Raw genomic sequence first — 23,526 nt, 5'->3', positions numbered from 1 at the left:
TAAGCACCGGGGAGATAGAAGGGAATAAGGTTAGTCCTCCTCTTCAGGATGCTCACAGTACACAGACAAAAATATAATTACAAATGTGGCAGTTGCAGTAATAAGCATTATAGGAGTTGAGGGGACACTAGGGAAGGCTTCCTGGAGGAGGTGATGTCCAAACTATGTCTTAACGGATAAACGGAATAGCCTGGGGTTGGGCATATGGGGGATCAGAATCCTCCCAAGCAGAGCCATCAGTAACTTCTGTCCTGTGGTCCAGGAGACAGAGGTGAGTATCACAGAGCACTGCCCGCTGCCCCAACTCTGCCAATTTGGAGCTCTTGCCCAGAAAAGCCCCCTGAGTCAAAGAGGTTGACACAGATCCTAAGGGCAGTGGGATGGGGGACAAGGTCTGGGGGTCCTGTTTGACCATAGGGGTTGACTAATGAGAAGGGTCTGGAACTTGACACCAAGAAGTCAGTTTACATGGAAGGCATGAAGACAATCCCTTCCAGGTAAGGAAAGCAAGGTCTAATTGGGGACATTAGCATAGACAAGGGAACATTAAAATATGCCATTTATTAAGCCTTTTGGGTGGCGAGGCCCAGCACTGTGCTAAGTCCTTGATGCATAATCTCATTTAATGTTCACTTAATGAAGTCAGTGTCGTTGCCACTTTACAGGTGAGGAAACACTTTTAAATATGTTCCCAGGTAGCCCTCACGCTTTGCTGGTGGGACTGTAAAATGGTATAGCTATTTTGGAAAAACAGTTTGGCAGTTCCTCAAAAAGATAAACATAAAACTCTCACAGGACCCAGTAATTCCATTCCTAGGTGTCTACTCAAGAGAAATGAGAACATGTCCATGCAAAGACAGGACTTGCACATGAGTGTTCATAGCAGCATTATTCATAATAGCCCTGAACTGGAAACAGCTTAAGTATCCATCAACTGGAGAACAGAGACAAATGCTGGATCCATGCAGTGGAACACTGTTCAGCCATGAAAGGATACACTATGGATGCTCAAAAGCAATATGCTAAGTGAAAGAAGCCAGTCCCCAAAGATAACATCCATCCATCTGTATGACGTCCAGAATAGGCAAATCTACATATAGACAAAAAACAATAAATTAGTGGTTGCCTGAGATTAGAGGTAGCAGTGAGATTAACTATAAATGGGCATGAGGGCTCTTCTGCATAGAGATACAAAAATATTTCAAAAAACAAATAAAAAACACTAGCAAACCAAATCCAGCCACATAAATAAAAAGAATTAGACCCTAGGGCATTTATCCCAGGAATGTAAAGTTGGTTTAAAATCTGAAAACTAGGAGAACCAAGATGGCGGCATAGGTTAACGCCGGAGTTTGCTGCTTTGAACAACTACTTCAAAAGTGAAACCAAAAAACGGAAGGGACATCACCCAGAACCACAGGAATGCTGGCTGAGTGGAAGTCCTACAACTAGGAGGAAAGAGAAACGCATACGGACACTCAGAGGAGGCGCAGTGCTTAAGTCAAATTCTGAGGTGCAGAGTGCGGAGCGGGCTGGCGGCGGAGGGCGCGGTTGGCGTTTTCAATCGGGAGGGAGTCGCAGACTCTGAGCTCCAGATCCGGGCGAGTCTTTAGGGACCCAGACTCAAACGGGAGAAGCGGGACTGTCTGGCTTCGGTCAGAGCGAGTGCAGCTTTCTCTCTGAGCTTTGCAGCGGGTGCTGGGACTCAGAGAGGCAGAGCCCCTGGGGACAGGACTGAGAGCCGCCATAACTGCTCTCTCCGGCCTACCCTGTTGATCCTGTGCGACCCGCCCCACCCAAGCCCTGCACACAGGCATTTGCCGGATAGCCTCAGGCAAAGGCTAGATTAGCACCTCCCTAGAGGACAGAAGTTCTCTCACTGCTGACACAGCTGATTCTCATAGCCGCTTGGCCTGGAGGTCAAACCCTCCCTGGAATTAGCTACAACAATCAAGATTTAACTATAAGACTGCGAACAAAGACCACTAGGGGGTGCACCAAGGAAGCATAACAAAATGCGGAGACAAAGAAACAGGACAAAATTGTCAATGGAAGATATAGAGTTCAGAACCACACTTTTAAGGTCTCTCAAGAACTGTTTAAAAGCCGCCGATAAACTTAATGAGATCTACAAGAAAACTAATGAGACCCTCGATCTTATATTGGGGAACCAACTAGAAATTAAGCATACACGGACTGAAATAACGAATATTATACAGACTCCCGACAGCAGACCAGAGGAGTGCAAGAATCAAGTCAATGATTTGAAATGCGAGGAAGCAAAAAACACCCAACCGGAAAAGCAAAATGAAAAAAGAATCCAAAAATGCGAGGATAGTGTAAGGAGCCTCTGGGACAGCTTCAAGCGTACCAACATCAGAATTATAGGGGTGCCAGAAGATGAGAGAGGGCAAGATATTGAAAACCTATTTGAAGAAATAATGACAGAAAACTTCCCCCACCTGGTGAAAGAAATGGACTTACAGGTCCAAGAAGGGCGGAGAACCCCAAACAAAAGGAATCCAAAGAGGACCACACCAAGACACATCATAATTAAAATGCCAAGAGCAAAAGATAAAGAGAGAATCTTAAAAACAGCAAGAGAAAGAAACTCAGTTACCTACAAGGGAATACCCATACGACTGTCAGCTGATTTCTCAACAGAAACTTTGCAGGCCAGAAGGGAGTGGCAAGAAATATTCAAAGTGATGAATACCAAGAACCTACAACCAAGATTACTTTATCCAGCAAAGCTATCATTCAGAATTGAAGGTCAGATAAAGAGCTTCACAGATAAGGAAAAGCTAAAGGAGTTCATCACCACCAAACCAGGATTATATGAAATGCTGAAAGGTATCCTTTAAGAAGAGGAAGAGGAAGAGGAAGAAAAAGGTAAAGATACAAATTATGAACAACAAATATGCATCTATCAACAAGTGAATCTAAGAATCAAGTGAATAAATAATCTGGTGAACAGAATGAACTGTTGATTATAATAGAATCAGGGACATAGAAAGGGAATGGACTGACTATTCCTGGGGGGAAAAGGGGTGTGGGAGATGAGGGAAGAGACTGGACAAAAATCATGCACCTATGGATGAGGACAGTGGGTGGGGAGTGAGGGCGGAGGGTGGGGCGGGAACTGGGAGGAGGGGAGTTATGGGGGGAAAAAAAAGAGGAACAAATGTAATAATCTGAACAATAAAGATTTAATTAAAAAAAAATAATAAAATCTGAAAACTAGTTAATGCAAAGAACCATATCAATAAAGGATGAACCACATGGTTGTCTAATAGATGCAGAAAAAATATTTAACAAAAATCAACACTCCTTTGTGATAAAACAAAACAACAACAACCCTCAACATGATAAAGAGCATCTATGAAAAACCCATAGCTAGCATCATACTTAATTGTGAGATCCCAAATACTCCCCCTCCCACATCCCATCCCCTGCCAGATCAGAAACCAAAGATGTCTACTTCCTCCATTCTGTTCAACATTGTGCTGGAGGTTCTACCCAGGGCGATTAGGCAAGAAAATGAAATAAAAGGTACCAGGTGAGAAGGAATGAAAATTAGCTCTATGCCGAAACCGGTTTGGCTCAGTGGATAGAGCGTTGACCTGCGGACTGAAAGGTCCCAGGTTCGATTCCGGTCAAGGGCATGTACATTGGTTGTGGGCACATCCCCAGTAGGAGATGTGCAGGAGGCAGCTGATTGATGTTTCTAGCTCTCTATCCCTCTCCCTTCCTCTCTGTAAAAAATCAATAAAATATATTTAATTAAAAAAAAAGAAAACTAGTTCTATTTGCAGATAACCTGATTTCATATATAGAAAATCCTAAGGAATCCATTAAAATATATACTGTTGTGCCCAGATTTCATGATTCCCAAGAACCCACAGGGAGCCAGCGAGTCCGATGCAAAAGCAAAGAGTCATTCATTTCAAACCTAGGTTTGGCTCCCCTGCCACACTCACCGATGCAACGGTAAGCTCCAGTGGCCGAGAGAGAGAAAACTCTGTGTGGAGAGAGCTTTTATAGGGGGTTGGGGTAAGGGGAGGAGAAAAGACTGTGGGCCCTGCCGATTGGCCAGGTGTGAGTCGGTGTCTCATTACACAGGATGTGGTCATAGTGATGGCGTGCACTTCCCTTGACTATCTTCCGGGAAGAAGCTTGCTGAGCACATGGCCAAGTTAAGATGAAGGGCATAGCCCTTACCCTGGGGCAAGGTGGAGGGCGTAGCTCTTACCCTGGGGTAAGGTGGAGGGCGTAGCCCTTACCCTGGGGCAAGGTGGAGGGCGTACTCCTCGCCCTTTCATATACAACTAATAAATGAGCTCAGTAAGGTTGTAGAATACAAGCTTAACATACACAAGTCAGTTGTATTTCTATACTCTAGCAATAAATAAGAAAAATAAACTTAAGGCCCTAACCGGTTTGGCTCAGTGGATAGAGCGTCGGCCTGCGGACTCAGGGGTCCCAGGTTCGATTCCGGTCAAGGGCATGTACCTTGGTTGCGATCACATCCCCAGTAGGGGGTGTGCAAGAGGCAGCTGATCGATGTTTCTCTCTCATCGATGTTTCTAACTCTCTATCCCTCTCCCTTCCTCTCTGTAAAAAATCAATAAAATATATTTAAAAAAATAAAAAAATAAACTTAAGAAGATTTAATTTATAATCCTATATAATAAAAGGGTAGTATGCAAATTGAACAATCAGTCGCTATGATGTGCACTGACCACTAGGGGTCAGACGCTCAATGCAGGAGCTGCCCCCGGTGGTTAGTGTGCTCCCACAAAGGGGAGCACTGCTCAGCCACAAGCCAGGCTGAAGGCTGGTGAGCACAATGGCCCACCTCTGCGGCAGTGCTAAGGATCCTGTGGGGAGTGGGCCTAAGCCATCAGTCGGACATCCCCCGAGGGCTCTGGGACTGCGAAAGGGCACAGGCAGGACTGAGGGACCCCCCACCTCCCCAGTGTGCACTGGGCCTCTAGTAGGATAAATAATAAAATACTTAGAAATAAATTTAACAAGTGCAAAACTTGCTTTCTGAAAACTACAATACATTATGAAAGAAATTAAAGAATACCTAGCCTGGCCTGTGTGACTCAGTGGTTGAGCATCCACCCAGGAACCAAGAGATCACCAGTTCGATTCCTAGTCAGGGCACATGCCCAGGTTGCCCACTTGATCTCCAGTAGGGGTGGGCAGGAGGTAGCCGATCAATGATATTTCTCTCTCATAGATGTTTCTATGTATCTCTCTTCTCTCTCTAAAAAGCAATAAAAACATTAAAATAAGTAAAGAATACCTAGATACATAAAATGACATCCCATGTTCATGGATTGAAAGACTTAATAATGTTAAGATGCCAATACTCCCCAGATTGATTTACAAATTTAATGCAGTCTCCATTAAAATTTTACTGGCTTCTTTGCAGAAAATTGACAAGCTGGTTCTAAAATTCATATGGAAATCTAAGAACCCAGAATAGCCAAAATAATCTCAAAGAAGAAAAAAACGTTGGAAGACTCAACACATCCAGATTTCAAAGCTTATTACAAAGCTACAGTAGTCAAGACAAAAAGAAGGACAGACATAGATCAAGGGATTAGAACTGAGTGTCCAGAAATAAGCCCTTACATTTACAGTCAATTGTTTTTTTACAAGGTGCCAAGACAATTCAAAGACAAATATTTTCAATAAATGATCTGGAACAATTGGATATACATATGCAAAAGAATGAAGTTGGACCCCTAACACAACACAAAATGTGACTCAAAATGGATCAAAGACCTAAATATAAGTACTAAAACTATAAAACTCTTGGAAAAAAGCATAGGCATAAATGCTCATGGCCTTGGATTAGGCAATGGTTTCTTAGCCATGACACCAGGATATTGAAAGCCGGACCTGTCTCCAAAGCTTATCTTCATTAAGCTCGAGAAAAGACTTTAGACCACTTATCATATCCTCTACTTGAGATTGCCTGTGTGTGTGTGTGTGTGTGTGTATGTGTGTGTGTGTGTGTGTTCTGTGTTGCTTCTAAGAGATCACTGATCACTAAGCAGGTTATTTTCCCAGCGTGGAGACCACTGCCCTCTGGTGGCCACTTTCACAAATGCCGAAATTGGAGGAAAAATTACCCTTCATTGAAACTGTTAAGGATCATTAAGGACCAGGTTTTATTTTCTTTAATCTGCCCAAAACCTTATTGAATAGATATTATTGTTCTCAGTGAGGCCCAGAGAGGTGAAGTAACTTTCCTAAGGTCACACAGCTGGAAGTGGCGGACAGGACCATGAATAGGTTGAGGCAGTAGGGTGAGGCCAGAGAGGCGCCTCACCTGTCTTATCCTAGTCCCAGCCCTGGTGATGGGACAGGAGTGGAATTGGGCCAGCCAAACTCCAAGACTCCTGTTCTTCGCCACCAGGTGTCCCAGCCTCCTAACCGGCATTAAGGGGATTCCATTCTGACCTTGGACATTGCCTTTGTGTGTACAATGCTAAATGCTGGGGAAACAAAGACACAGCCCTTTACCCATGAAAAGCATGACTTATGTCATGAAACTGAGTTGTGAGAAGATACCTTGCTCCGGGAGCAGCAAAGGAAGCGTTGTGTGTGTGTGTGTGTGTGTGTGTGTGTGTGTGTGTGTGTGTTTGCTGTCCTAAGGGAACAGATCTTAGGGAAGTCTGGAGGCAGTGGCCCAGCCACAGGGCATCTGTGCATCCCCTGAGGCAAGCCAGCGGGCACCAGACAAGCTCCTTGGAGGGGCTGGGGAAACATTGTTGGATAAATGACCATGAACTCAGGATAGAGCTGATCTTCTGTCCATTGTGACGATACACGTGACTGTTATTGTACTGTGTGGTCACGAGGCATAGAAGGAAAATGCTCACCCGTGTGAAGGTAATTAGCATTCCTTTCACCGAGACACACAGTTTGGCTATTTTAACTCTTCTCATTTTGCCAGCATTTTTACATCATGGTCCAAGTCGGCAGATTTCCCTAAAACCAATTCTCAGGTTTTTGTGTTGTTTATTTAAATATATTTTTATTGATTTCAGAGAGGAAGGGAGAGGGAGAGAGAGATAGAAACATCACTGATGAGAATCATTAATGGGCTGCCTCCTGCACACCCCCCCCCCCCCCCCCGCACTGGGGATCGAGCCTGCAACCCGGGCATGTGTCCTTGACCAGGAATCGAACCGTGACCTCCTGGTTCATAGGTTGACACCCAACCACTGAGCCACGCAGGCCGGGCACAATTCATAGGTTTTTACTGAGCACCCAGTAAAGTGTCCATACAAAGGGAAAAGGAAATCATAGTGGTAGAGCACTGTGTCATTCATTCAGCACCGTCAAGGTGCATGGCGCTATCCTGAGCCTGTCACTCCTTACATCAGCCTAATGTGGGGGAGGGGGAGGAATCCTTTTAGGGACGAGAAAGCAGCTCAGAGAGGGCAAGGATGTATCCAAAGCCTGCAATGAGAGGCAGAGCCGGGAGAGCCCTAGGCTAGCCTCATGCCAACACCCCAACTTCTGTGCCTGTGGTCCTCAAAGTGTGTTCCCTGACCAGCAGCATCAGGATCACCTGGGCACTTGTTAGAAATGCAGATTACCAGGTCCCACTGCAGATCTGAATCCGAAATTCTGGATGTTAGATCCAGCAGCCTGGGTTTTAACAAGCCCTCCAGGTGATTCTATGCAATTCTCAAGGGTGAGAACCATCCTATATAATAAAAGGCTAATAGTAAATTGTCCCCACAGGCGGAAGTTGGACCGACCGGGAGTTAGATATGCGTTGACCACCAGGGGGCAGCGGGGAACATGGTGGGTGTAGGTGATGTGGCACTGGCAGCGGGCATCAGTGGAGGCACTGCCGGCCCTGATGGGCCCCAACAAGAGCAGGACCGTGGTGGGATGGTGGAGCAGGTGAATGGGCGGTGCCAGGCAAAGGCAGGTGCAAGTGGGGGGCCCGATCGCCCTGCTGGTCCACAGATGGCAATCAGCAGCAGCAGCGGGAGGTGGGGCTGGTGAGCAGGCAGCATCAGGCCAAGGCAGGCGCAACCGTCACCCTACAGATCGGCCTTGATTGCTGGCCAGGCCTAGGGACCCTACCCGTTGCAGGAATTTCATGCACCGGGCCTCTAGTTGACCTATAACAGTCCCTGTGCTTCAATTGCCACAGTAAGATGGGGACCAACTCAAACCAGGACATACACAAATAAGTCCAGTCAAGACATTCTGTAATCGTGCCAGAGGAGGGAGAATCATTCTGAGGGCTCTGAAAAGGTTTCATGGAAGAGATAACATCTGAACTTGGCCATGATGAATGGAAGGACTTTAAAGATCGTAAGTGGAAGAAAAAGCCTTTTAGGTAGAGCAGAGGCAAGGAGGCCAGAAAGTGCCTGCTCATAAAAGGCCTTACCTGCCAGGCTGATAGGTCTGGCCTTACCCTGGAGGCAATGGGGAGCCATGGTAGGTTTTTGAGCATGGGTGTGCTCATAGCTCAGAGTCCAAGTATGTCACTGCCCAACAGTGTTCTTTTTTTCTTTCTTTCTTTCTTTCTTTCTTTCTTTCTTTCTTTCTTTCTTCTTTCAAAATATATTTTTATTGATTTCAGAGAGCAAGGGAGAGAGAGATAGAAACATCAATGAGGAGAGAGAATCATTGATCGGCTGCCTCCTGCACGCCCCCTACTGGGGATCGAGCCCACAACCCCAGGATGTGCCCTCGACCAGAATCGAACATGGGACCCTTCCGTCCACAGGCCAACGCTCTACCCATTTAGCCAAACCAGCTAGGGCTCTTTTTTTTTTTTCCTGCTGCAAAAAGGTTTATTGTTTCATTTGGTCCAATGCATGGGAGCGGCTTCAGGGTGGTTAAAAGAATGGCCAGTAGTTTGGGAAGAGGCTCAGGTAAAAGCCAGACTCCAGGGGAAGCAGAGGGGCCCCCCAAAGGCCTCTGGGCTCCAAAGGCTCCTAGTCGTGCTGGAGGGTGAGCCTTTCGAAGAGACACTCGCCCCGCCCAGCCTGGGGGCCGTCAGCCTGCGGAGGTGAGTCAGGTGTCCCCCATCTTCTTGATGAGTTTCACCTCCTCACCCCGGAAGTGGTTCTCCGGGAAGCCCCAGAGCTGAGGGCCTGTGCGGGTGGAACCAGGGCCGGCAGCTCCACCAGGGCCTGGTCAGGTGCCTCTCCAAGGCCAGGGCGGCTGCCATGGGCCCTGAGTTTTGCCCACTCGTCTTGGGGGGCTTCAGCGGGTCCTGGGAGAGAAGGCGGCCGCCTCGCTGGTTTTCAACTTTGAGATGCTCAGCGCCCTTGTGCGTCTTCTCTGCCAACTCGGGGAAGAGGTGGCCCACGCCCTCGAGAACCACGTCCTCAGGGGCGAAATAGAAGCCCAGAGAGGTAGGTGCGGGAGGCCCGCAGGGGCAGGCTGGCCAGGCGGTTGGCCGCAGCCTCCACCTTGGTGGAGTACTTCTGACGGATTTGGGAGCTCACGGTTGTTCGGCAATAAGGAGTTAAGGTAGAAAAAAACCGGTGTGTTGGCTGGTCCCGGAGGTGGTCCCTGGGTCTGTTCCGTCCAAACACTGCTGAAGCAAGAGACAGATCCGGGACCGCCGAGGGAACTGCCCAACAGTGTTTTGTTACCCCCTGTCGTAGGCAGAATAGTGTTCTAATCCCAGAGCCTGTGAATGTTATGTCACGTGACAAGGGAAATTAGGATTGCAGATGCAATTAAGGCTGCCAATCAGCTGATCCTGAGATGGGGAGATCCTAGATTTCCAGATGAGCCCAGGGGAATCACAGGGGTCCTTCCTTATGAGTGAAAGAGGAAGAAGACCCCGTGCCAGAGTCAGGGAGGGACCTCAAGATGCTATACTGCTAGCTTTGGAGATGGAGGAAGGGGCCAAGGGCCAGGAAGGCACACAGCTATTAGAAGTGTGAAAGGCAAGGAAATGGATTCGTTGCTTTAAAGGAACACAACCCCACCAACACCTTGAATTTAGCCCAGTAAGACCCATGTCAGACTTCTGAACTCAGAGCTATAAGACACACCTCCAGAAAACTGTAAGTTTTTTCTTCTTCAATCAAAGACAAATAATAACGCCAGTCACCATTTTCTGGGCGCTTTAATCCTCACAATAGCCCCCTAAGACAGGCATTATTATCTCCATTTTCCGCATGGGGAAACTGAGGCCTTCCCAAGCTAATAAGGAGCACAGCCAGCATTGAGAGCCAGACCGGTCTCCAGAGCTTGTCTCCACTCGGCTGGAGAAAAGGCCTGAGACCACTCACCTCATCCTCCACTGGAGGGCGCCTGGATGGGCTTCAGCCAGCGGTGCTGGAGGTCTTTCCTGGCTGGAGGGGGGCAGAGGGCTAGAGGACCCTGGGGATCCTCCCCCTCCGAGGGAGTCAGTGAAGGCAAACTTGGACTTTTCAGTGTTCCTCCCTGGCTTGGATCTGCTTTCATAGACCAAGACAAACAGAAGCCCAGACATCGGGCACCGGTTCACAGCCAGATCGCCTGTGTTGCCTCCTGATTCCATCAGTCACTTGCCAGTACCCTTGGGCAAGTCCCTTATGGCTCCCTGTCTTAGATTCCTATTCTGTAAAATGGGGATAGTAATAGTACCGACCTTAGAGAGAATTCATGAGTTATTGTATGTAATGGGCTTAGAAGAGTACTTACATAAACTAACTCTGATAATGGTTATTGTTATTATTATTATTTCAAGTTGTGGAATTTTGCAGGTGTGGTTAATTTAAAGATCTTTGAGTTGGGGATTACCCTGGATTATCCAGGTGGACCCTAACTGTACTAACAAATGTGCTTAGAAGACCGAGGCCGAGGGCGATTTGACCACAGAAAAGAAGGCAGTGTGATGCCTTTGCAAGCCCAAGATGCCCTTGCAGATAGAGGAAGTCGGCCACAGGCCAAAGAATGCAAGGTATGCAGTTCTAGAAGCTGGAAAAGGTTAAGGAAACGGATGCTCCCCTAGAACCTCTGCAGGGAGTGTGGCCTGCTGATAACCTTGATTTCAGTCCTGTAAAATGTTTTCAGACTTCTGGCCTCTAGAATCGTAAGAGAATAAATGGGTGTTGTTTTAAGCCACCAAATTTGCAGTAATTTGTTAAAGCAGCAATAGGACACTAGCACAGAAAACATCAACATTAACAGTGAAAAGGAATCTGGTGGTGTTGGATGAAGCCTGGGCAGAGTGAGAAGAGCCAGGGGTCCAGCAGAGGGCTCCCAATGGCTCCGGCATTTAAGATACACGCAGAGGAAGCACACTCAGAAAAGGTCTCTGAGAAGGAGCCGTCAGAGAGGAGGGAGGACCACCAAGGAAAATGACTGTCCCAGCCCTTGTCCATTTGGCTCAGTGGATGGGGTGTTGGCCTGCGAACTAAAGGCTCTCGGGTTCTGCCCTGACCGGTTTGGCTCAGTGGATAGAGTGTCGGCCTGCAGACTGAAGGGTCCCGGGTTCGATTCCGGTCAAGGGCATGTACCTTGGTTGTGGGCACATCCCAGTAGGGGGTGTGCAGGAGGCATCTGATCGATGTTTCTCTCTCATCGATTGTTTCTAACTCTCTGTCCCTCTCCCTTCCTCTCTGTAAAAAATCAATAAAACACATATATTTTTTAAAAAGGGTCTCGGGTTCAATTCCAGTCAAGGGCATGTATCTCGCCACCAATCGATGGGAGAGAGAGACACATGTTTCTCTCTGTCTCTCCTCTCCCTTCCACTCTCTCTAAAAATCGATGGGAAAATATCCTCGGTCAAGGGAAAGTGTGTTTCAAGAAGAAGGAGTGGCTAACAGTGCCAGATGCTCCCAGAAACCAAGCAAGAGAAGTAAGTGCCTCTTGTGTTTTAAGAGAAGGAGAGCCTAGCCCTGGCCGGTTTGGCTCCATGGATAGAGCGTCGGCCTGCAATCTGAAGGGTCCCGGGTTCGATTCCGGTCAGGGGCGTGTGCCTTGGTTGTGGGCGCGTCCCCAGTTGGGGGTGTGCGGAGGGCAGCTGACTGATGTTTCTCTCTCAACAATGTTTCTGGCTCTCTGTCTCTCTCCCTTCCTCTCTGTAGAAAATCAATAAAATATTTTTTTTTAAAAAAAAAAGAGAGAAGGAGATCCTAGTTGACCTCCTGCTAGTACTTGGGGTTGAAAACAGACTGGAGCGATTAAAAGGTGCCTGAGGGGTGAAGCAGAGTTGTACTTCACAGCACATTCGTCCTGTCTCCACCAGATTGTACGTATTTTTTTTCCAACTTTTAATTTTATTACCTAAGTAGTATATGTCCCTTATAGAAAAGTTAAGATACACAAATTAACCAAAAGAAAAAAAAGTACTCAAAATGTCCTCGGTGGTAATATTTTAGTGGATAGCTTTCCAAGTTTTCCTTTTCTACGCAAACTATAAAATTCTCTCGATCTCCTTATAGGACAACATACCATTAGGCCATTTTAAGAGGAAGAGATTCCGTCTTAGAGAAGCAAGCAATTTCCTCAGCTGCACACAGCTGGTCAGTAGCAGCACAGGATTGGCACTTAGATCTATCAGACTCCACAGCCGGCTGGCTGGCTCAGTGAGCATCGACCTATGAACCAGGAGGTCACGGTTCAATTCTTGGTCAGGGCACATGCCCGCGTTGCCGGCTCGATCTCCAGTAGGGGGCATGCAGGAGGCAGCCGATCAATGATTCTCAGCATTGATGTTTCTCTCTCTCTCCCCTCCCTTCCTCTCTGAAATCAATTAAAAAATATTTCCTAAAAAATAGATCTATCAGACTCCAAAGCCAATGTTCTTCACCTCGGTGCTTCCCTGATATTTACCTGAAGGAGTCTTTTCCAGAAGGCTGAGCGTCCAGAATGAAATTAAAGTAGATCTGTATTCCGAACCCCATCGTTATCCATGGAAAGATGCAGGTGGTCCCCAAGAGGAAGAAGTTGGGGGTGGGGGTGGGGGAGAGGAGTGGCAGTCTTTAGCCTGGTAGGGCTGGTGAGCGGGGTCAAGGGGTAGAAAGGCACCAGACTAAGGCCAGGAGGAAAGAAGGGCGCGGGTGAGCAGGCCAGGTAAAAAGGAGAGGGCTACTGAGCACCGATCGGGTTCACGCACGTGTTAGATTCTTTCCTCGCAACATCACAGACGAGTGGGCATCAGACTTCCCATTTTGCAGAGAAGGAAACAGGTTCCAAGAAGGGATGTGATTTTCCCCAAATCTCTGTTACACGGGGGGGGGGGGGGGGGGGGGGGGGGGGGGGGGGGCCTAGCCACACCGACCCGGGAGGCGGGGCATGCGGCTGTGGGGTCCCTGGTGGCGCACGGAATGGGAGGCTGACAACTGGGTGCGGGGAGCAAGGGAGAGGTGGGGTGATTCCGGGTGGAGCGGGACTCAGAGACAGGCAGGGCTTGGGGGGTGGTGAGGCTGAAGGGGCGAGGCCATAGGGGCTGGGAACGAAGGGAGGAAGGAGAACCAGGGAGCGGGAAGGAAGGGAGCGGAACCTGGAGGTCGGCGGGGGGCCGTAGGAGCTTCAGGGAGGCCGGGGCGGGGCCGAGACAAGGGGCGGTGCCGAGAGGCAAGGGGCAGGGCTGTGGGGCAAGGGGCGGGGCAGTGGGCCCTGCGCTGGGAGGCCAGGGGGCGGGGCCGAGAAGAGGACGGGGCGGGGCCGAGAGGAGGACGGGGTTGGGGACGGGGTGGAGACTCCGGGACCCGAGGTGACTGGACAGTGCGCGGAGAAGGCAGCCGGGGGCGGGGCGGGGCGGCGCGAGGGGTGGAGCGTGCGGAGGCCCTGACGGCGCCCTCGGCGGGCTGTGCGGCCAGCCCAGAGCTGTGAAGTGAGCGCGCCCTGCGCCCCGAGCCCGCAGCCCCGGAGCTCCCGCAGCCCCTGAGCCCCCGCCCCGCACCCATCATGCCCGAGCAGCTCAGCGTCGCGGAGTTCCTGGCCGTCACAGTGGAGGACCTCAACTCCCCGGCTGGGGCCGCAGCCTTCGCCGCCAAGATGCCCCGGTGCCGGGGGGCGGCGCTGGTGCGGGAGGAGGTGAGGGGGCCGAGGCGGGCGGGGTCCAGGGTCCCGGCAGGGTCTCGCCTTGATGTTCACCGGCGTGACGGCGTGACGGGAGCTACATTGGCCCTTACCACTCCCCAAAACCTGCCCCCTCCCTAGATCTGTGAGAAGTGCGTGCATCTCAGACATCCGCGTCCTCACGTCGTGTCCTCACCGTCGAGGCCTTGGGGAGGGCCGGAGGGATGGTTTGTGGGGGGCCTTGAGGTCACCTCGACGACAGGTCACAGGTCGGGGCTCATACCCCCTGTGCTCTCGGTTACCTGCACCATCGCATGTGCTTGCTCAGCGCCTCACTGCATCTGTTTGCGTTTTCATCTTCGGAGCCCCACGGGTTTGGCCCCAAAGTCACTCCTCTTCTGGGAAGCAGGCCTGCCCGCCTCAGACAAGAACCTTTCCCTGGCTGCAGGGAGGCCCCCTCCCCCTGGCTGCTGGCTCTGAGATTTGGCCCGTGTTTGTGGAATGAATGCAAATGAGAAGGCGCCGGGAGCCGGGGTTCACCTTGGCCAGGCTGTTGGCAAGTTTCTAGTCTCCTCCCCCTTCCCCTCTCCTCTTTGTCTTTCCCAGCAAGGCGTCCCAGGCCTTTTCTTTCCCCCTTGCAGGCTGCCCCACCCCATTCCCCTACTCTGTGGAGTTCATTCCTCTTCTGGGACCTGCTGCGCTTTACCGGGCTTCCCCTGCAGGGAATGTTCTAGGGCAGACACCCTGCCGCTCTGGGCCAGTGCAGGATATGTTTTTGCAGCTCCCTTTCAGAGGGTGCCCTGAATTTGGGTGACATTTGGGACCTCAGCTGTTGCCGTCACCTTCCACCCTTCACCATAAGCGTATTGAGCACCTACTGTGTGGCTGACACCAAGCTCAGTAGTTTATAATGCTCTGGATCAGTGTCTTGGGAAATTTCTTTTCCTTCTCTCCTCGGGCAGGCTGCGCCCCCTTCTCAGAGTCTGTGTTTGTCACTTTGAAGTGGGGTGATAGAGGACTGCGGAAAGAGCACCAACTTTGGGGGAGGCAGACTGTGTTCAAATTCTGGCTCTGCAGTGTGCCAGCTGTGTGAGCTTGGGCCTGTGACCTGATTTGTTTGAGCCCCACTCTGGCATCTGTAAAATGGAGATAATGATATTTACCTACGGGGCTATGGTATTACGTGAGGCAATGCGTGTAAGGCATGCATCTTGATAAATGGAATCATGACCAGGTTAACTGACGGACCTCTTTACAGAGTGACTAGGTCTCTTGTCCATGTCTTTCACAGAGCCCAGCCTAGTGCTTTGCACAAAGCAGGGGTACAAGTTTTAATTAAAATAAGCAGCCAATCTTTGGCCTCCTTCCTTGGGCAGAACCAGTAGCTTAGAGTCCACCAACTATGACTACGACTTGTATTTTACTGGGAGGCTCACAGGGAAACAGCCACAGAGCCTCATCCTGAGGAGAGAGCTTCCTCAAGTTTGTCTTCATAGTCTCATATTTCATGACCTGGAAGAATTCAGTGCCTTTGGCACCCATAGGGCTGTCACAGTTCAGCCTCCTTTTTGGGTTCATTAAAATGTTAAATCAGAGCAGGAGAAGGAACTGTACTATGAAGCCTTTGCCAGGGACAGAAATGCCCATTTATGCCGGTGCATCTGGCCTTGCCTGGCTTGGTGTGTGTAAGCACTTGTGTGTGTCTGGAGGGGAGAGGGAGCCCTTAAATGGGTCTGGAGGCTGAAGCAGGCTCTGGTTAGGGTTTAGCTTTGCCCCAATTCAGACCCAACAAAACTCGGTCCCTTTTGCCTTTGAGACTTTGATTTGGCGCACGTGAGGTTTGTTTTTACAGGAGAAAGCCTGTGGCACCCACGCGTTTCTCTGTCACTGCCCCAGAAGTTAGAATCTGACCTTTGGATTGGACTTGCCAGAGGTTTCCTGTTTGGTTTTCCATTTGTGTTTATATTTACACTAGAGGCCTGGTGCACGAAATTCGTGCACTTGGGGGGGGGTGGTCCCTCAGCCCGGCCTGCGCCCTCTTGCAGTCCGGGAGCCCTCGGGGGATGTCTGACTGCTGGCTTAGGCCTGCTCCCTGCTAAGCTGTCAGTCGAACACCCTTAGCGCTGCTGCGGAGGCGAGAGAGGCTCCCGCCACTTGCCAGCCAAGAACCCGGCTTCTGGCTGAGGGGCGCTCCCCCTGTGAGAGCACACTGACCACTAGGGGGCAGCTCCTGCATTGAGCATCTGCCCCCTGGTGGTCAGTGCGTGTCATAGCGACCAGTCATTCCACATTTTGGTCAATTTGCATATTAAAATGCAACTGATTCTTTTTTTTTAATCCTTATTGATTTGAGAGAGAGAGAGAAACATCAATATGAAAGAGAGACATCAATCAGTTACATGCTCTGACAGGGGATTGAATCCGAAATCTGGGTATGTGCCCTGACTTTGGAATTGAACCCATGACCTTTCAGTGTATGGGACAATATTTCAACCAACTGAGCCACACCAGCCAGGGCACAACTGATTCTTAAGTCAAGTCTTCCACTCCCAGTTGGTTTCCTGGGAGTAACTAGGGACTCTGTCCTGGACTTGCAGACCTTTTGTACAGTCCTGCTGAGAAGGACCCTGGGCAGGTCACAGGAATCTAGAATATTAGCCCCGAGGGACCCTTTAGATAGAGATCACCTAGGGAGGCTCTTATTGGAGATGGGGAAACTGATGTCCCCAGAGAGCAAGAGAATTATCCAAGCTCCTATAGCTGAGTAAGGGAAGAATTGGCATGTCTATGCAAATTTCTAATCCCTGGTTCTATTCTCTTCTAAAGATCTACTGCCTGTCCTCTCTTTGTAAACTCCCTGAATCGCAGTTATTTTCCCTTAAAATGGGTCTAATCATCCCTCCTTCTCTGGGTTGTTAAAGGTTTTTGTTTTTTATTGTGAAACTCTGTACAAAAGTGAGAGAGGGTTAAGACAGATCACCATTCTATCAACCACCTTTTCCTGTTCTGGGGCCCCTTTACATCCATCATCTCATTGATATTCACAGTAACACAGGTGAAAGTGGGCCCAGGAAGGTTAGCCCGTTGCCTTGTGTCACATAGTGAGTCTGTCTGACTCTAAGGCCTGACCAATTCTCCATGCCATCTCTATGCTAGGCACCAAGGACATTAAGATACTGCTCTTGTTTGCTGGCTGGTTGGGAGAAGTAGCCTATCTTAGAGAGATAAGTAGGTACCCTAGGAATTTGTCCTGAGTGCCCAGAGAAAGGTACAGTCAGTGCCATAGAGGCTGTTAAAGTAGGGCAGGGAGAGAGCAGTGAGGACTGGTGCAATCAGGGAGAGCTTCCTGGAGGAGGTGACACTTCCAGATGGGTATTGAAGGATGGGAAAACTCCATTAAGTGAAGAAGATAAGAGTGAATTTTGAGATTGGTGGGAAGAGAGCATATTCAGGAACCAAGTAAGCCATTTTGACCAGTGCTGAGAATTCCTGATACATCATGCATCTCAAACTACTAGTGAACTTATATCTCCTACTGGGTCTCAAATAAAGCAGTTCACCACAAATAGGAGAGCTTCAAAGGTTTGTGAGATTATATATATATTAGACTTAATGAAGTTTTAATTGCACAAAGGACATAATTTTTAATTTAAAAATTTAAAAACAGCCCTAATCGGTTTGGCACAGTGGATAGAGTTTTGGCCCATGAACTGAAGGGTTCCGGGTTCAATTCCAGTCAAGGTCATGTACCTCGGTTGCAGGCTCGATCCCTGGCTCTTGTTGGGGCACATGCGGGAGGCAACCAATCGATGTGCCTCTCTCACATCGATGTTCTCTTTCTCTGTATCTCCCCCCCCCCCCCCCGCTTCCATTCTCTCTAAAAATCAATGGAAAAATATCTTTTGTTGAGGATTAACAAAAAAATTTTTTTTTTAAAATATACTTCATTGACTTCTACAGAGAGGAAGGGAGAGGGACAGAGAGTTAGAAACATCGATGAGAGAGAAACACCGACCAGCCGCCTCCTGCACACCCCCCACTGGGGATGTGCCCACAACCAAAGCACATGCCCCTGACCAGAATCGAACCTGGGACCCCTCAGTCCGCAGGCCGACGCTCCATCCACTGAGCCAAACCGGCTAGGGCAACAAAACAATTTTTAAAAACATAACTGAAAAATGTAAAGTCATCTCTGACCATGTCTCACAATCCCTGTACTCTCCCCAGAGGTAATTGCATTGGAACTGTGCATGCTTTCCAATGTGTGTCCTCAGAGAAAATATATTATCAGGGAGAGGATGGTAGTTAGGGGGAATATTTGCCTAAATTGGTATCATGTCTTATAATTCACAGTTTTAAATTTTATTAGAGTCAAATTTATCTTTTCTTTTGTGACTTTTGCTTTTTTGTTGTTTTATTGATTTACTGATTGATTTTAGAGAGAGGAAGAGAGAAAGAAAAACATCGATTTGTTGTTCCCCTTATTTATGCATTCATTGGTTGATTTCTGTATGTGCCCTGGTTTTTGTATGAAATCTTGGTGTGTTGGGATGGCACTCTAACCAATTGCGCTACATGGCCAGGGCCAACTTTTGCTATTTTGAATCTTGTTCAGAAAGGATTTCATTCTCAGTTCTTAATATTCTTGTGAAGTTTACCTGCTTTGTCTATATTCATTTTACAAAAACAATAAAAATTGTGTAATCTTGCCCTCGCTGGTTGGCTCAGAGGATAGAGTGTCAGCCTGCAGACTGAAAGGTCCCAGGTTCGATTCTGGTCAAGGGCACATGCCTGGGTTGTGGGCTTAGTCCAACGTGCAGAAGGCAGCCAATCAATGGTTCCCTTTCATCATTGATGTTTCTATCTCTCCCTTCCTCTCTGAAATCAATAAAAAAATATATATATTTTTTAAATTACGTAATCCTAGAGATGATCTGTAAGAAACATAAACCCTCTCAAGCTTGTTTACATTGAAGATAAATTTGTTTTAAAGATTTGGAGGTGCCTCGTGGGACTGAAGAGCAGTCAGTAAAAGTAGACTTCACCAGGGCCTCAGTCGTCAGGAACAAAGGCAGCTGCGTCATCATCCTCTCTGTCTCTTGCCTCTATTTCTTTCTTTTTCTTCAAAATATCTTTTTATTGATTTTTTTTAGAGAGAGAGGAAGGGAAAGAGATAGAAACATTGGTTGGCTGCCTCCTGCATTCCCCGCCCCCCTCAGGGGATTGAGCCAGCAATCTGGGCATGTGCCCTGACTGGGAATCAAACCGGTGGCCTCTTGGTTCCTGGGTTGCTGCTCAACCACTGAGCTACACCTGCCGGGCTGCCTCTATTTCTTTCTGCATATCTGAGCAGTGCTTTTGATCGCTTGTCATCACACAGGCCCCAAAGAGCATAACAATCTTCTGGGGAGGACAGGTAGCTTTAGCTCCCACATTCACGTGACCTCACTGGTCCAGCATCTAAAGGTAATCAAGCCAGTCTTGTGTGCCACATCCAAGTTCTTGGCAGAGAGGTTAACGACCTGGCCTAGTTCTGGATTGGTTCCAGAAGCCGGGTCTCCACCCTGCTTTCATCAACAGAGGTCATGGAGACTTGGGCAGGGTAAACATGGCACAGAGTTCTACACTGGGAAGGGGTGCACTTCTCAGAGAAGAGGGGCAGGGCCTAGAAAGCACTCCCTCCTCCCCCCCGCCATGTCCATGGTAATTCTGCTTCGGTTGGGACAACCTAGGATCAGGGAGAGGCACTATGCTCATCCTGTTTTGTGCCCACCTGGTTGTCCAGGTGTAGATGAATCCCCACTTTGGAAAGCTCAAGTGTAAGGGAATTAAAGAGATAGATTGGAGATCTCAGGGGATACAGCACGACTTGGAGGGCCTTGAGTGTCAATAAAGCATTTGGGCTTTTTGTAGAGACCAGTGGACCCAGTCGTGTTGGAATGGATGAAACCGGTCCTCTGAGGGACACAGCAGCCAGCATAGTGCCTGGGGACTGTTCCCGGCCAGGCCCTGGATTAGTCACTGGGTAACACACAGCTCATTAAAGAGATGCCGCCTTTGCTGCATTGGGCTCACAGTGTCCTGGGAAAGACAAGCAGCAAACAGACAAATCAGTAATTGCACGTTGTGACCAGTGGCAGGAAGGCTCATCCTCCGGGTCAAGGCCTTCCTTTAGGTTTGGTCCTGTGTCCTCATCTCTTCGCCTCCTAGCCTCTCTCCCCAGGCAATCTCACCCACACCCATAGCTTCAGTCCTCTCCCATCTTTATGTTAATTTTTTTAAACATATTTTTATTGATTTCAGAGAGGAAGGGAGAGGAAGAGAGAGAGAGAGAAACATTAATGATGAGAGAGAATCATTGATCGGCTGCCTCCTCCACACCCCCTGTTGGGTGTGATGGTGGTCCCATAAGATTATCACGAAGCTGAAAAATTCCCATTGCCTACTGACGTCATAGCTGTTCTGATGTTGTAACACAGTGCATTCACAATTGCCTACAGTGTTCCGTACAGTAACATGCTGGGTAGGCCTGTAGCCGAGAAGCAGTAGGGTAGATCTTATAGCCTAGGTGTGTAGGAAGCTATGCCACTAGGTTTGTGTAGTGCCCTCTACGGTGTTTGCACAACAACAGAATCATCTAGCGACCCATTTCCCAGAATGTATATCCGTTGTTCAGTGATACATGACTGTAGTAACATCAAGATTTGTTAATGGAGTACATGTGGGAGGTGGTCGAGAATGGTTCCCAAATTCCTAACGGGGGAGTGCCATTCCCCCTTCTTAGGAAGGGGGAGCCTGGGAGAGGGACAGGTTTCAGGGAAAGTCAAGAATTCTGTTTGTACATCTTATAGGACTTTGAGACATCCGACTAGAAATGTCAAGCAGGCACTTGGGTATATGAGTTTGGAGATCAAAGGAGTGGACCGGAGATACACATTTGAGAGTTGTTAGCATTGAGATACTGAGTTTCAAACTCTGTGTATGAATCACCTGGCACCACTCCCAGAGAGTCCAATTCAGTAGCTGTATCTTACTTGGGCTTCTTATTGCGAGTAACAGAAACCAACCTGAGCTGATTTAAACAGAAAAGGAGTTCATTCAAAGGGAATATTCAGCAGTTTGCAGAATTTCTGGGAAGCTGGAGACTGGGGTAAGGCATCAGGCAGGATCTCAGCCAAAATCGCTCCACTGAGCCAGTTTGGCCAGGATGCTGCTACTACACACTAAATGTCACAGCTTGCACTGTCACCATCCCCTGGAGACTGGGCACCTTCACTGCTGTTGCCACCAGCATAAGAATGGATCTTCTACTCTCTCTGGCTCCTAATTCAAAGTTTGTAGTAAGTGCCTCTTATTGGCCAAGCCTAGCTCAATACACCTGTACCCTAGCTGCAAGAGAGGCTGGAAAAGTAAGAATTTGATCTTATTAGCTCTCCTAGGAGGCAAACTCAGCCAAGATTTGTGCAGGAAGTAATTTCCCATAGTGCCAAAAAAAAAAAAAAAAAAAGAAGAAGAAGAAGAAAAAGGGGCGGGGGGGGGGGGGCAAATGTCCTTGGCAGGTTTGCCAGCATGCAGGAGGGTGTCTGGGAATCTGCATTTTAACCAGAACCACAGGAGATGCTCAGGCAGGCAGTCCATGAACCACATATGCATACATTGAATTAGCTGGTGTTTAAAGCCGTGGGAATGGATGAGATCACCCAGGGAGAGGAATGAAGAGGGCCCAGGCCCAAGCTCCAGGGAGCTCCAGTGTTGAGAGGTTAGGATGGGAAGAGGAGTTGATAAAGGAGACTGAGAAGGAGCTGCCAGTGAGGAAGGAGGGAAATCAAGAGAGTACAGTGCCTCAGAAGCCAGGAGAGGGATGTTGGGAGGAGAGAGCTCCCTCACATGCTGCCTGCGTGTCCAGAAATAAAATAAGGAAATGACAGACATGACCCCTGGCTTTGATAACAGGGAGGTCATCAATGACCTTAAGAACAGATTTAGTGCTATTTTCCCTCCACACCGGCCTGGGCTGATTTCAGGAGGGGGCAGATGAGAAGTCCCCCCCGCCCCCCCCCCCCCCACACACACACATAGGGGAACAGAGACATGGATGGCAATCAGGGACCTGGGCCAAGGGAGTTCTCCAGGATGGACTTAGGACCAGCTCTGCTGAGCCCAGCTTCTTCCCGTACCAGGCTGGCTCTGCACAAAGGCAGGGAGTCTCCCTGGAGTTGTCAGCCTTGAGCTCAGTGTCCCAAAGTCATCGTCGTCCTCCCCCCACCCCCCACCCCACCCCTGTCCTCAAATTTCTGTCTTCCGTGCTTAATTCCTTGTCTGGTGTTGAGGTGTTTCTGGCAACGAGATGACATAGGCAGGCTTGGGAACTTGAAGTCAGAGCAGAAGGAAAATGCTTTCCCCCAAAGGCAGACCTCAGAGATACTCAGGGTTCATTTCAGACCACTGCAATAAAGTGAATTTGGCACTAAAGTGAGCTATAAAATTTTTGCTGGTCTTGGGTCTTGCCTTCAATTTGTAAAAAAAAGAAAAAAAAAAGCAACATCTGTGAAGCACAGTAAAGTGAAGCACTATAAAACATCTGCTTGTATAGTCCTCAGACAGAGTTATTGCTGGAAGTTTCCTTTGAAGGGCCAGAGCACATGGGGCAGTGAGGCCCACGGAGGCACAGTGGGTTCCCTGAGACTCAAGGGCAGGACTCTGGGCTGTGTTTGTCCGGGGAGCATTGTGATCGGGCCTCACTGAGGAGGGTATGGGAGGCTGAGCTGGAAACAGCTGCCTTCAGTTCTCTAACTCAGCTGGTTTTTGACCTTGACTGCTTTAAAGAACTTCAGGCTCCACCCAGATCTACTGAATCAAAATCTCCCCTGGGTGAGGCCTGGACAAATAAGCAGTTCAAAAGTTCCCCAGGCAACGCTGAGGAGCAGAGTGAAAACTATTGTGAGCTATTGCTTGCCCACTCAAGGTTAGTAATCCATTGAAATCTATTTATTGAACCCCCTGTGTACAAAGATGGGATGGTAGGTTCTGAGGGCATGGATGATTGACATCTGGGAAGGATGTCAGTCATCCATGAAAAGATGATCGACAACCCACAGCTTACAGGCTAGTGGCTGAGGTCTATGGAGACAGTAAGAAATAGACAGACCTGGGTTTGAATTCTTACTAGTTGAATGGCCTCAGGCAAATGACTCAACTTTTCTGAATCTCAGTTTCCCCATCTGTAAATCAGGCATGATAATAACAATCTTATGAGGTTTGAGGGGGTTACAGATCAAGAACCTAGCATATACCTGGCACAAAACAGATATTTAATAACTTTTTAAAATCCCCTTTTAGCCCTGACCGGTTTGGCTCAGTGGATAGAGCGTCGGCCTGCAGACTCAAGGGTCCCAGGTTCGATTCTGGTCAAGGGCATGTACCTTGGTTGTGGGCACATACCCAGTAGGGAGTGTGCAGGAGGCAGCTGATCGATGTTTCTAACTCTCTATCCCTTCTCCC

The 23,526-nt window shown here is 48.7% G+C and overlaps 1 protein-coding gene across 1 annotated transcript in view; it reads left to right on the top strand.

Moving 5' to 3' along the window:
* Positions 1–13,782: 13,782 nt before the first annotated feature.
* ASAP3 (ArfGAP with SH3 domain, ankyrin repeat and PH domain 3) overlaps positions 13,783–23,526 on the top strand; it is a 49,995-nt gene continuing 40,251 nt past the window's right edge. The window contains 1 exon segment of the mRNA XM_036349393.1: positions 13,783–14,040. Coding sequence (XP_036205286.1) covers positions 13,912–14,040 — 129 coding nt within the window. The 5' untranslated portion in view covers positions 13,783–13,911.

This window comes from Myotis myotis, unplaced genomic scaffold, assembly GCF_014108235.1.
Source record: "Myotis myotis isolate mMyoMyo1 unplaced genomic scaffold, mMyoMyo1.p scaffold_m19_p_2, whole genome shotgun sequence".
NCBI classification, from domain to species: domain Eukaryota; kingdom Metazoa; phylum Chordata; class Mammalia; order Chiroptera; family Vespertilionidae; genus Myotis; species Myotis myotis.
The sequence above is the reverse complement of the archived record's forward strand: the minus strand, read 5'-3'. Positions and strand labels throughout refer to the sequence as shown.